Raw genomic sequence first — 14,887 nt, forward strand, 5'->3', positions numbered from 1 at the left:
CTCCACAGCTCTTCATTGTAAAGGGTTTAAACACTGTTTACCATGCTTGTTCAATGAACCATAAACAATTAATGAACATGCACCTGTGGAACGGTCGTTAAGACACTAACAGCTTACAGACGGTAGGCAACTAAGGTCACAGTTATGAAAACTTAGGACACTAGAGAGGCCTTTCTACTGACTCTGAAAAACACAAAAAAAAAGATGCCCAGGTTCCCTGCTCATCTGCGTGAACATGCATTAGGCATGCTGCAAGGAGGCATGAGGACTGCAGATGTGGCCAGGGCAATAAATTGCAATGTCCGTACTGTGAGACAGCTAAGACAGCGCTACAGGGAGACAGGACGGACAGGATCGGTACATCCGAACATCACACCTGCGGCACAGGTACAGGATTGCAACAACAACTGCCCGAGTTACACCAGGAACGCACAATCCCTCCATCAGTGCTCAGACTGTCCGCAATAGGCTGAGAGAAGCTGGACTGAGGGCTTGTAGGCCTGTTGTAAGGCAGGTCCTCACCAGACATCACCAGCAACAACGTTGTCTATGGGCACAAACCCACCGTCGCTGGACCAGACAGGACTGGAAAAAAGTGCTCTTCACTGACTTGTCGCGGTTTTGTCTCACCAGGGGTGATGGTCGGATTCGCGTTTATCGTCGAAGGAATGAGCGTTACCTCACACCTGCATACTCTGTACTCTGGAGCGGGATCGATTTGGAGGTGGAGGGTCCATCATGGTCTGGGGCGGTGTGTCACAGCATCATCGGACTGAGCTTGTTGTCATTGCAGGCAATCTCAACGCTGTGGTTTACAGGGAAGACCTCCTCCTCCCTCATGTGGTACCCTTCCTCCAGGCTCATCCTGACATGACCCTCCAGCATGACAATGCCAGCTAGGGCCATTCCCCCCAGAAATGTCCGGGAACTTGCAGGTGCCTCGGTGGAAGAGTGGGGTAACATCTCACAGCAAGAACTGGCAAATATGGTGCAGTCCATGAGGAGGAGATGCACTGCAGTACTTAATGCAGCTGGTGGCCACACCAGATACTGACTGTTACTTTTGATTTTGACCCCCGTTTGTTCAGGCACACATTATTCCATTTCTGTTAGTCACATGTCTGTGGAACTTGTTCAGTTTATGTCTCAGTTGTTGAATCTTGTTATGTTCATACAAATATTTACACATGTTGAGTTTGCTGACAATAAACGCATTTGACAGTGAGAGGACGTTTCTTTTTTTGCTGAGTTTACATAAAAATGATGGTTATAAAAAYAAACGTAGGATATAAGCAATAATTTACAGCGCCTTCAGAAAGTATCCACACCCCTTGACTTTTTCCAAATGTTGTTGTGTTGCAGACTGAATTTAAAATGGATTTAGATGTTTTGTCACTGACCTACACACAATATCCCATAATGTTGTACAAATCAATTACAAATGAAAAGCTGAAATGTCTTGAGTCAATAAGTATTCAACCCGTGTGTTATGGCAAGCGTAAATAGCTTCAGTAGTAAAAATGTGCTTAATAAGTCAGATAATGAGTTGTATAATAATAGTGTTTAACATGATTTTTGTACGACCACCTCATCTCTGTAGCCCACACATACAATTATCTGTAAGATCCCTCAGTCGAGCAGGGAATTTCTAACACAGATTCAACCACAAAGACCAGGGAGGGTTTCCAATGCCTTGCAAAGAAGGGCACCTATTGGCAGATGGGTAAAAATATAAAAAACAGACGTTGATTAAGAACAAATTCTTATTTACAATGACGGCCTACACCAGCCAAGCCCTCCCCTYACCCGGACGACACTGGGCCAATTGTGCACCGCCCTATGTGACTCCCGGTCACAACCGGTTGTGATACAGCCTGGAATCAAACCAGGGTCTAATAGTGATGGCTCTAGCACTGACATGCAGTGCCTTAGACCTCTGCTCCACCCTTTGAGCATGGTGAAGTTATGAATTACACTTTGGATGGTGTATCAATACACCCAGTCACTTCAGAAATACAGGCGTCCTTAACTCAGTTGCCGGAGAGGAAGGAAACCGCTTAGTGATTTCACCTTTGAGGCCAATGGTGACTTTAAAACAGTTAGAGAATTGAATGGTTGTGATAGGAGAAAACTGAGGATGGATCAACAACATTGTAGTTACTCCACAATACTAACCTAATTGACAGAATGAAAAGAAGGAAGCCTGTACAGAATAAAAATATTCCAAAACATGCATCCTGTTTGCAAAAAGGCACTAAAGTAAAACTGCAAAAAAATTGGCAATGAAATTAACTTTATGTCCTGAATACAAAGTGTTTGGGGCAAATCTATCACTACACATCACTGAGTACCACTATTCATATTTTCAAACATGGTGGTGTCTGCATCATGTTATGTGTATGCTTGTCTTCGGCATGGACTTGAACGATTTTACTATAAAATGAAATGGAATAGAGCTAAGCACAAGTGAAATCCTAAAGGAAAACCCTGTTCTGCTTTCCAACAGACACTGGGAGACAAATTCACCTTTCAACAGGACAATAATCTAAAACACAAGGCCAAATATACACGGGAGTTGCTTACCAAGACGACATTGGATGTTCCTGAGTGGCCTAGTAACAGTTTTGACTTAAATCGGCTAGAAAATATTTGGCAAGACTTGAAAATGGCATTCTAGCAATGATCAACAACCAACTTGACAGAGCTTGAAGAATTATTTAAAGAAGAATATGCAAATATAGTATAATCCAGGTGTGCAACGCTCTTACAGACTTACCTAGAAAGACTCACAGCTGTAATCGCTGTCAAAGGTGAATTTGGTATTTTGTGTAGATCGTTGACAAAAGAATGACAATTAAATCGATTTCATTCATACCACTTTGTAACGCAACAAAATGTGGAAAAAGTCATGTGTGAATACTTTCTGACAACACTGTATATACACACTCAATAACTGACAGGGGGCGCAGTTTCGAAGCAACCGTGCCTCAATTTTGGCAGCCCCCCACCAATGAAAAAAATATTCGGAAAGCTATAAAAATGCATTTAAATGCCATGTTTACGCTATTACAGACACCTAATGCATACTTTTAAATTATGTGAGCTAAACATACAAATAAATACAACAATTATATGTAAACGTTTTCCTTAAAGTATATATTTTTTTTAAAGTTCTAATGTAACTGTCCCCACTACAACAACAAAATAGGTTATATAAAAACGTGCCTATAATATCAAAAAAGCACTTCACTTCCATGGTGTTGATGCTCTTAAATTGTCATGGGTGTGGCTGGAATGCAACAACCCTTTTTCGAGAGAGAGAGACAGAGAGAGACAGAGAGAGAGAGAGAGAGAGAGAGAGAGAGACAGAGATCAGAGAGGAGAGAGAGAGAGACAGAGAGAGAGAGAGAGAGAGAGAGAGAGAGAGAGGAGAGAAGAGAGAGAGAGAGAGAGAGAGAGAGAGAGAGAGAGAGAGAGAGAGAGAGAGAGAGAGAGAGAGAGAGAGAGAGAGAAGAGAGAGAAGAGAGAGAGAGAGACGAGAGAGAGTAGAGTAGAATCCCCATACTAGAATCCCCATACTTTAATAAAGACAGCTTCTCCATCCTGGAGGGGGAAATCAATCATTTCCAGGCCCAGGGACATGTATTAGTCTGTGGACCGATAAATGCCAGAACTGGACAAGAACTGACACCCTCAGCACACAAGGGGGACAAACACCTGCCTGCAGGTGACAAGCATTCCCCCATATGCCCCCCTAGGCACCAATCGAGACAACATAACCAACAAACACCTTCACAAAGAATTTGAAAACAAATCCAATTTTGATAAACTCCCAATATTCTACTGGGAGAAATTCCACATTGTGCCATCACAGCAGCAAGATTTGTGACCTGTTGCCACAAGAGAAGGGCAACCGATGGAAGAACAAACACCATTGTAAATAACCCATATTATGCTTATTTATTTAACTTGTGTGCCTTAACCATTCTGTACATTGTTACAAACACTGTACTAGTAGTACTATAATAACATTGTTAATGTTCCTTTGATTTTTCGAAGTCAACTTTATGTAATTGTGAATGATGTATGTTTACTGTTAATTTGTATGTGTTATTTCACTTTTGATAATATCTACCTCACTTGCTTTGGCAATGTTAACACATTGTTCCCATGCCAATAAAGCCCTTGAATTGAATTTGAATTGAATGAGAGAGAGAGAAAGAGAGAGAGAGAGAGAGAAAGAGCACACACTTACACAATATTGAAGTTGCCTCAATAGAAACCAGGGAATTTTGTCTGTGTATGGTTTTGTTGTATGTGTTTTATGTATACGTGTGTGTGCGCGCATGTGCGCGCAAGCGTGCGTGCCTGTGTGGGTGTTAAGCAGTGCGAAGTGGTAACCCTGGTTACCACTTAATTGGTAACCAATTAATTAGCACGACAGCGCCATTGTCGCGCATACCCCCGTTTCCAAACGCAACGAACACAGGGAGGGTTCTGACTCTGCTGTGGGTAACATGGTTGACTTCATTGCCTCAGCAGCCAGGTCATGAGACTAATGCTCTCAGAGACACTAACCAACTCCCTGACATGCCCTGACATGGTCTCTGTGCCAGGGACAGTAATGGCATTACAACAGACAGATACCTCCACTGTGTCAGAGCTGGGCTTGGTTCCCTGCGCAGCTAGGGTGAAAAGTCTGTGTCATTACATTGAGTCTGTAACGCTTCATAAGAGGGCCCAGTCTAACAGTTTCCTGGTAACGGTGATGAACATAATCAACTCTGTTGATCCATCTCTCAAAGTAAAAGTTATGTCATCGTTATTTCATTGTTATTTCATTGTTATGACAGTGTTAACCCTCCCATAGAAAAGCTATTCTTGGAGAGGTTCATTTTAATACCTGAATGAAATCGATAGCTAAAGAATATTGAATGATTTTTATAATCTCTTAATCATTTTCACCATAGAAACGCACATTTATAATAAAAGCATTACATGTATAATCGCATTTGCGGTCACTTTTGATAATGATGTTTTCCGCTAATGGAACATTCGCACTCATAGCCTACTACCATGTGTACATTGCTGTGCTTATAATGTGAAGAAATAGCCTTATAGTTTATCAACATTTTAAGGTAAATGTTCTAATCTGTTGCGTCAGCCACATTGCGTAAAAAAGGTTTTTTGATGCTAGTGGTTGTATTAATTTGGGATCTATTGCATCCCACAACTGTCCAAGACTATGTTTGGAATATTTATTTCTTGCACAGAATAGAATTGGTCGACTTTTGTACTATGTGGGATAGTAGATTGACATAGGCTAGTGCTTTTGCTGTTTGTTTGGCCTACTCATCTTGCTGGCTGATGAAAAGTCAATGTGAGCAGTTCTTCCAATATCTTCAATATTCACAGTTGCGTCCCCAATGTGTCTGGCTTCACTTGTAACCTGTGAGAAAGACCCGATCCCGTGATGGAGAGCCAGGTGGGTGAGAGGTGCTTAGGAGTGCGCAGCACTCAGGGAGAAGGGCTAAACGCAGCACTCCGGGACAAGGGCACAACGGCCACTGGCCGCTAAAGGCATGGATTCTTTTATGGTGCATTACACCCACAAAAGGGATGTCGCCGTGAAATTCGAGGCATTATCAAGAGCTTGTCAAATTGTGAATGAGAGACTAATTTCTTTCTTAACCGCTTTATTACAGAATAGCCGCATGTGCGCACTCCCTCAAATCGTTTGAAGAAAATATTTATATTTTATTCAGCTTTGTTCAGTTGTATTCTTCATTCTATGAAATAATTTAAAATAATGCCACAGAATTCTACCCAAATATTTTGTGCCCGCCACAGCCCTACTCTGTGACGCTAATATTTGTTTATCTAATCCAGTCTTATCCCTAATTCCTGTAGATCATTATGGTGGAGAGTGGAGATTCATGGTCAAACTAACTCACAGCTAAATTAACGGTGTCCGRGGTAACAACAGTAAAACAACAAATCCTTACCTCTGTTAGCCACCTGGGATGTATCTTTGATGGAAGCTTGGGAGGTGTGAGCATGGCCAATAAAGTGCTAGGGAAGGTTAATGCCAGGACTAAGTTTTTGGCAAGAAAGTCCAAGCTGCTTGATAAGGACTCCATGAAAGTGCTAGCTACTGCCCTCATTCAATGCCATTTTGACTACGCTAGTACTTTTTGGTTTGGGGGCTTATCTAAGTTTATGAAAGGGAAGCTCCAGATAGCCCAGAATAAGCTGATCAGGGTAGTATTGAAGGTGAGTCCACGTACTCACATAGGCAGGAGCTGCTTTCAGGAACTAAACTGGCTGCCTGTTGAGGCTAGGGTGTCCCAGATTAGACTAGGTTTGGTTTACAGGAGTATTTATGGTTCTGCCTGTTGAGGCTAGGCTGTCCCAGATTAGACTAGGTTTGGTTTCAGGAGTATTTATTGGTTCTGCTGTTGAGGCTAGGCTGTCCCAGATTAGACTGGGTTTGGTTTACAGGAGTATTTATGGTTCTGCCTGTTGAGGCTAGGCTGTCCCAGATTAGACTGGGTTTGGTTTACAGGAGTATTTATGGTTCTGCCTGTTGAGGCTAGGCTGTCCCAGATTAGACTAGGTTTGGTTTACAGGAGTATTTATGGTTCTGCCTGTTGAGGCTAGGCTGTCCCAGATTAGACTGGGTTGGTTTACAGGAGTATTTATGGTTCTGCCTGTTGAGGCTAGGCTGTCCCAGATTAGACTAGGTTTGGTTTACAGGAGTATTTATGGTTCTGCCTGTTGAGGCTAGGCTGTCCCAGATTAGACTAGGTTTGGTTTACAGGAGTATTTATGGTTCTGCTGTTGAGGCTAGGCTGTCCCAGATTAGACTAGGTTTGGTTTACAGGAGTATTTATGGTCTGCCTGTTGAGGCTAGGCTGTCCCAGATTAGACTGGGTTTGGTTTACAGGAGTATTTATGGTTCTGCTGTTGGAGGCTAGGCTGTCCCAGATTAGACTAGGTTTGGTTTACAGGAGTATTCATGGTTCTGCCTGTTGAGGCTAGGCTGTCCCAGATTAGACTGGGTTTGGTTTACAGGAGTATTTATGGTTCTGCACCCAGATATCTGAATGACTACTTTCCCCATGTTAGGGATGCACACAATCACAGCACCAGATCAGGTGTTGCTGATGTGTGCTTATACAGGTTCAMGAGTAATGCTGGGAAAGGTACTTACTTGTATACTGGAGAACTCAAAATGGAATGAGTATGCCCAGAATGAGTCTGCCCATAAAAACGACTTCCTCTCTGGGCAGCTTTAAAAATAAAGTAAAAATATGTTTGATGTCTTCTGTGCCCATATGAATAACCCCTATGATGTAACTGCAATGATGAGATAGATGTTCTTCTTCTTTGTTTTTATGTTTTATTATCAAGTGCTTAACCCTAACTGGAAGTGCCAGTGTCGCACTGGAAGTGCCAGTGTCGCACTTCCGCATCTACGGTGAAAGGTGGCGGAGCTAGAGCGGTGTTTGTCAGACCATGAGACATCCCGAAAATAGGTCTTCCCATGAAAACGTCTGTAGCATCCAAACTATCATGACCACTCTATGGAAAGGGGAGACACTCACAAACACGATGGTGTTTGACTATGACCTACATAAGTGTCAGGAGACTTGTTTGAAGTCAGTACCGTCGATGAGCCAACCTCTGTTTGGTAGCGTCCGAACCGTTTGGGCTACAAACTAATGGGACCCCACTGTGGAAAGGGGATATTCTTACAAACACGATGGTGTTCTCGGTTTTGCTCGACATCCCCCACAAGTTTCACGGGACTCGTCTGAAGGTAACCGGTACAGGTTTTAAAAAACAAATGGAAGTATGAAGGTAGTTTTGTGCCTACCCAAAAAAAGGAGTTAAATATGTGTAAAAAAAACCGACCAAAATATTTCCTGTTTATTTTATATCTCCTAGATTTAGGAAAGACACTTCAAAACCTTGTTTCTTATGATACATTTTTTGACTGCCTTTTTTGTAGTTTATGAATATGTGGTATTGGCCATACACCACGTCCCCTCAGGCCTTATTGCTTAAGTAGACCATCCTTTTCTATGAAAAATAGTAAATGGTATGAGATGGTAATGATACATTTTATAGGATCAAATGCTAAAGCAGGAAGGTGTGAAAAACGACATTTGATAGTGTTTGGAATTGCCAACATGCTCCATGCTGTATATTTAAAATGTTTATAATACAGCATTAATTAAATCAAATCAAGTCCATCAAAAGTACTCAGAACCAAGCAGGTAGTTATGGTAGTACAAACCAAGCATAGATAGTAAGGCCTATTGGGTACTGTCTGCAATAATATACTTTGCTGACAAAGCCCTCCTAAAGTATGATTGGGCCTCTCTGCAAAAACAACATCCAGTAATATTGAAACTAATGTCAAATATGAAACAGAGAAGAGATGTTCAAAGTGAAAAAGTCACTGAAGTACCGTACAGTGTACAAAATAAGTGGCTGAAATTGCTGATCAATTAAATGTCCTTTTTATGTATGGCCATATATCTCAAAAATTGACAACATTGTTCCAGAAATTGAGAAAAACTATATATTGCCAGCTGTATTTTATCGGGAAAATATTCAGTGTACACAAGACTCAGAACTCTGTGGCCTTTTTCAAAACAGTAAATGCATTTTGAAAATGTAGTTGCCTTCTCAAAACATCAAATAAATCAAAAGAACAGTAACTGCCTGCATAAAGAGTAAAAAACATACATGGATATCTCTAGAGTCAAGCTGACTAGAGGTATGCCTTGAAAGAAATCCCACTTATAAATTTCATGAACGTCTTTGCGGCCACTAAACTATCAAAATTGGAAAATCAACTATCAAAAGGTGACAAATTATGGTAAATGACTCACCTTTTATGCATATGTCACCAATCATTTTCATACACATCAAATCAAATACTTGTTCATGATCAAAAATGAAATGTGAAATGTGCACGTTGTGCAGGAATCTTTCCATGCAGTTGGTCTGCTCTTACACGGTAGGTTTGTAGACTTTGCATTGGCAAGCGGAAAAAGAATCCCCAGCAGACATCAGGAAAAGGGAATTCGGTAGAAGAACACAACTGATGTGAATGGACAGGCCTCACACTACACCAAAGCAAAGCTCTGTAATGGATGCTCACAACGTTGGAGATGATGAGTTTAAAAAAACATTTTAAAATAGACGGTCCTGGTCCATCTGTGCATGATTTGGAACAGATGGAGGCGTTTACAATTTTGTGCGCTTATATTTGCTGATTGCTGGAAACAGTTCACTTTTCTCTTGATGAAAGCAATGTGTTACAGTAAAGAACATTGCAGAAGTTTTTTTTGTCATAAGATCAAGTATATTTGCACATGGACAGAGTTAGTGGGCATTAATGCAGTACTGTGTGTGCGCCACAGAATGAACACAGCTCATCATCGTCATCATCATCATCATCATCATGAAACAGGTGCAAATAATTTATTGTATTTAGCACATGCTGGGTGTTATATGCTGTATMGTGATGTCATGGGTGTGGGTGTCATGGTATTGTGTCTACGGTGACGTAGGTGAGGGTGACATCATGGAGGATGTTGATGCGATCGATCTGGTTGAGTTCTCTGACGCGGTGTTTGAACTCAAACAGCTGAGCTCCGTTCACAGCCACCTTGAACTCCTCAAACGTAACCAGAATCTTCATCTGAAACACAGGTGGAGAAAGGGAGAGAGGAGTTAAATATAGTGTCATTTAGCCGCAGACATTATCGAAAGTGGAACTCAGTTGATTTGTTCGTCAGTACAGTACAGACTACAGGAGCACTGCCTCCGTGGAAGTTCCCACTGACCTCGAAGGACTGTCCTGCCATGAAGGGGAAGCCTCCCTGTGTGTGCCTCTCCTCCTTCCCCCAGTGCTCTCCCACCATGGTGTTCCTCACCACTGCCTGCTTGCCCCCGTCGTTGAACCGAGGGTTGAGGTGGAAGGCGATGTCATTACCTCGCACGAAGTTCACTGTGAACCTGGAGGGGGATATGATAAATTAAAACAGTTTTATTGATCAGATTGATAAAAGCATGGGCCAAGACATTAGATAGTGAAAACAAGCCACAGTCATCAGGTTGATAGGCCCACTCTTCCAGGACAGTCAACAGTACAGATTGACTTATTCCATCAGTTGTGTTCAAATAACATACTGGTATGTTGTGTACATCTAAGGGATAAGTCAGGGATCTTATTAATCCTAGTAAACAACAAAGACCATAGTAGACTATGGAAGTTGATGAACTCACTGCTTAGCATTTGGTTTGACCCGGCCCATGATGGTGATCATCATCTTGTCGTAGATGCCTCTTTGTAGGTTCTGGTTGTAGGGAACGCTCTACACACCAACACAACACACTGACATTTAGGATATGGCTCTGTCTTCACACCAACACAATGTCTTTGCCAGTTCCCTCCCTCCATCCCGCTCTCTCTCCTTCCCTCCACTAAAGCTACATTACAGCTTCTCACTACTTCTTGTCTCTCACCAGATGTCCAGCTGGCGTTGGAGTCCACTGTGGAGCAGGTGTAAAGCCACCTGGATTCTGACCAGGCCAACCAGACTGACCAGGGCTGAAAGGCCATCCAGACCCTGGGTTAACGCCTGGGATAAGGCCTTGGGTAACCGGCCACCTTGGGGCACTAGGCTGGCTGGGGACTTGGGATGAAGCCGGGGCTGAAGCTGTAGGTTCAAAAGGCTGGGGTGCAGGCTGAGGTTGGGGCTGCGGTTGGGGAGGCTGGGGCTGGAATTGGGGAGGCTGGGATCCAGGCCAGCATGGCTGGCAGGGATGGGATGGGGTTGGTTGGGGTGGTTGTGGTTGGGGACCAGGCCAGTTTTGGGCTGAAGCTGGTTGGGATGGTTGTGGCCCAGGCCAGCAGGGGGTGTTGGGTTGCCCAGGCCAGCAAGATGGGGGCTGGGTGGGCTGTTGGCCGGGCCAGGCAGGACCCCCTGTTTGGTTCTGGCTGGGCCAGATGCTGTTGCTTCCCTGGGGGGTAGAACCAGAGGACGGACAGCCACACAGAGCATCAGAGAGCTGGTGGGACAAGAAGGGTACACACATACACAGTCAGAGACACACACACATGCAGACATGCACACATGCACGCTAAAATCCTCATGCATGCACACACACACACACACACACACACTCATGCACACATACAGTGCGCACAGATAGAGAGGCCTATTCAGACATGACATTCAAGAATTCAAGAAATATCTCAGAATACTTGAATAACAATGGTTGAATACTTCAAGAACACTGAGACAGTGAGAGCTGTGTTCTCAGTCGTTAGTTGTCAGTGTAGAGGTTGGAGGAGGTGAGGTACCTACTTCCATAGTATCTGTAAGTAAAGAGAGAACAGCATCACTACCACTTTTCCTCTCCATCACAAATGGAAGCATTATTCAAATCGAATCAAATCAAAGTTTATTTGTTACGTGCGCCGAATACAACAGGTGTAGACCATACAGTGAAATGCTTACTTACAGGCTATAACCAACAGTGTAAAAAAGGTATTAGGTGAACAATAGGTAAGTAAAGAAATAAAAACAACAGTAAAAAGACAGTGAAGAATAACAGTAGCGAGGCTATATACAGGCACCGGTTAGTCGGGCTGATTGAGGTAGTATGTACATGTAGATAAGGCTATAATTGAACATAATCACTAGGAACTCACCACTGTCGGATAACCAGTCATTAAGTTCCAATAAAGTATTGATATGACAAAACTCCCACTTGAGATCTTACACATTTGCCACATGTTCAAACCTGATCAATAATTGACATTACATAGAGGGACAGCTACTCTATATATATATGACCACTAGATGGCCCCAGTCACCAGTCCCTGAAGTACCAACTGACAACACAAATGTGCAGGCGTTTTGGAAACACTCGTTAGTAAATTCAAATAGGCGCATAAACTCATTGCCTCGGGTATATTGAAGACCAAGTCCCACACTACTCATACACTACTCATACACTGAGTATGACGTCAATTGTAACACTTGGAGCAAATCCTCATTTGGCACATGATGCACCATAAAGTCCTCAGTGAAGAATGTATACGAAACAGTGGAAATGTTGTCTGTAATTTTCAATTTTTTAATTTAACCTTTATTTCACCAGGAAAGTCAGTTAAGAACAAATTCTTATTTACAATGACGGCCTACCCCGGCCAAACCCGGACGACGCTGGGCCAATTGTGCGCCGCCCTATGGGACTCCCAATCACGGCCGGATGTGATGCAGCATGGATTCGAACCAGGCACTGCAGTGACGCCTCTTGCACTGAGATGCAGTGTCTTAGACTGTAATCATTCTGCACCAGTCTCACAAGCCTGCTGTTATCCTACCCTCTTAGCACAGCAGATTCCACAGATAGCTACTCACCAATTACATCATAACCTGATTACCCGCCCTCAGACTAGTCTTGTATTTGCTGTGCATTGTCTCTGTCTTATAGACTATAACATGACCGCAATTATGATATGGATGCGTAGTATAAGGGGCTCCCATCCCATAATAGACCTCCAAACCGTAACTGCAGTCATGCCCAAATAAGTTGATTACCTTTTCTCAGCAGCTACTATAAGAAGCAACAAATCAGTCTTTGGCTCTGTATATTTCTTCGTCAAGTTTAAATATAAACGTTATCAACACGTTTTTGGGGGGACAAGCCCATCACAGAGGTCAGCCATCACCTCTAATGTATGTCTCATCAAATAGGATTTCACACAGCTTGAGCTTGAATAAGTATATCAAATCAAATAAATGTTCATTTAAAATTGCATCACACTTCATACTAAATCGATGAAATAAGGTAAGAGCTGCCTGGTCAGAGGTCACCAATGGGACAATACAGCTTTTCTGGATCTCAGTCTCAAAGGTGACTAACCTGGATAATCAGTCAAATCTTAGTTACCTGTTATTCACTGCGCTCCTCAGGTGTAACACGGAAGAACCAGGTTGTTGCTGGGTTGTTGAGGTGACAGCTAGACAGCTATAGCAGGAATCCACACACATATTTATGACCTCCTTTATACCTCCCCTTTTTCATTAGGTCACTCCTTCATTCCCAACTTTTCTGGGAGAAACACACCCAGGGGGAAAGATTCCCGGTCACAACTTTCACCTTATCAAAATACGGTGCACAATATCAGGAGTAGATCTATGCATTTCTTTATGATGAAGTAGGCTGTCTTAGCCCTGTGAAGCCCCCGGGTTGTAAAAATGCAACAGGTCCTAAACTCATGTCAAACACCACGTAGTACATGTCCATAGACTAAGATGTATCTTTCAGTAGCATTTGTTGTGTGTCCTGTCTTCTCTAAGACGTGGTGATTATGTATACATTTTTCTCTTGACAAACAAACATTCCAGAGGAAGATGTACTTTTGTAAAGTGCTGCAAAAGCAGATTAGCAAAAAATGCTTGGGTCTCGTGAAAATCCATCAATCGGAGGTAGGATATAAGGCGTGACTGGTGACTAGTTTTGGAAATGTGCTTTCGCTAAATAATGTGGTAGTGCAGTGGACTGACGCACTTTTGTCGAACTGTTGGTTGATTAATGCATTTAAATTGACATAATTTAACTAATGATGGGGTGGCTGGAATGAAACAATCAACAGAGACACCAGAACACATTTAGAGAGAGAGGGGGAGAGTGCAAACAACACATGACACAAGGTTTTTTGGAATTTCCTCTTAATGTGTTTGAGCCAGCCAGTTGTGTTGTGACAAGTTAGTGGTAGTATAAAGAAGATAGCCCTATTTGGTAAAAGACCAAGTCCATATTATGGCAAGAACAGCTCAAATAAGCGAAGAGAAATGACAGTCCATCATTACTTTAAGACATGAAGGTCAGTCATGTCTCTTCAAGTGCAGTCGAAAAAACCATTAAGCGCTATGATGAAAGTTGTTCTCATGAGGACTGCCACAGGAAAGGAATCTCACAAACACACTGATGGGCTCTGAGTCTGCTGTGGGTAACATGGTTGACTTCATTGCTCAGCAGCCAGTCATGAGACTATGTCTCACAGACACTAACCAACTCCCTGACATGCCCTGACATGGTCTCTGTGCCAGGGACAGTAATGGCATTACAACAGACAGATACCTCCACTGTGTTGCAAACCTGAGAGGAGCTTTAGAGTGAAGTCAGGCCTCTGGTTGGTTCCCTGTGCTGGTGGAAAGTATGTCTCACTGCATTGAGTCTGTGGCTGCATCCAAATTCCCTTTATAGTCCACTACTTTTGACCAGGGCCCATAGGGAATAGGGTGCCATTTGGGACACTCCCTGTATCTCAACAGAAGAGGGGCCAGTCTAACAGCTGGTAACGGTGATGAACATAATCAACTCTGTGTATGTAGCTCTCAAAGGAAAAGCTATGTCGTCGTTATGACAGTGTTATGACAGTGTTATGAAGCCCGTATGACATATTGTTAGAGTAAAGTGTAGCCTAACCCTCCCAGAGAGCAGTAAAGCTGGAGGAAAMTGATAACTGAAGCATAAACAATGTCAAAGGAATTTTATAATCTCCCAGATTGTCAACCCTAATCCCTCTCTCCATCCATGATCAGATTATGATCCCTGTAATCGGTCTGTAGGTATGTAAAAATTCAGCCAGTATTAGAACTGGTCATGCTGTCTTGCCACTCGTATGTAGTCACACCCAACAATGACCATAGGCCTTGTAAAGACATCACAAACAGATCTGGAATCAGGCTCATGGAAATCCCCTGCACCTACACCTCTGGCAACTAAAATGTGCCTTTCTAATTACATTCCTAAATTCTGTAGGTAGTATGGCGCTGAGGTGGAGAGT

General features: G+C 42.8%; 1 protein-coding gene across 1 annotated transcript; it reads right to left on the minus strand.

Moving 5' to 3' along the window:
* Positions 1-8,591: 8,591 nt before the first annotated feature.
* On the minus strand, positions 8,592-13,065 carry LOC111954000 (galectin-3-like). The gene is made up of 6 exons (XM_023973476.2): positions 12,985-13,065; positions 11,391-11,401; positions 10,546-11,043; positions 10,306-10,394; positions 9,864-10,035; positions 8,592-9,718 (listed from the first exon to the last, which is right to left on the minus strand). Exons 2-6 carry the CDS (start codon positions 11,394-11,396, stop codon positions 9,560-9,562), a joined length of 924 nt encoding a protein of 307 aa, XP_023829244.1. The 5' UTR covers positions 11,397-11,401; positions 12,985-13,065; the 3' UTR covers positions 8,592-9,559.
* Between the last annotated feature and the right edge of the window lie 1,822 nt (positions 13,066-14,887).

This window comes from Salvelinus sp. IW2-2015, linkage group LG28, assembly GCF_002910315.2.
Source record: "Salvelinus sp. IW2-2015 linkage group LG28, ASM291031v2, whole genome shotgun sequence".
NCBI classification, from domain to species: domain Eukaryota; kingdom Metazoa; phylum Chordata; class Actinopteri; order Salmoniformes; family Salmonidae; genus Salvelinus; species Salvelinus sp. IW2-2015.

What these genes read in the sequence shown, in the direction of transcription:
- LOC111954000 (XM_023973476.2), bottom strand. An exon ending in CAACGCCAGCTGGACATCTG is followed by an intron (nt 10,395 to 10,545) that starts GTGAGAGACAAG and finishes GTTGGTGTGTAG; the next exon opens with AGCGTTCCCTACAACCAGAA. An exon ending in TGGCAGGACAGTCCTTCGAG is followed by an intron (nt 9,719 to 9,863) that starts GTCAGTGGGAAC and finishes CCTGTGTTTCAG; the next exon opens with ATGAAGATTCTGGTTACGTT.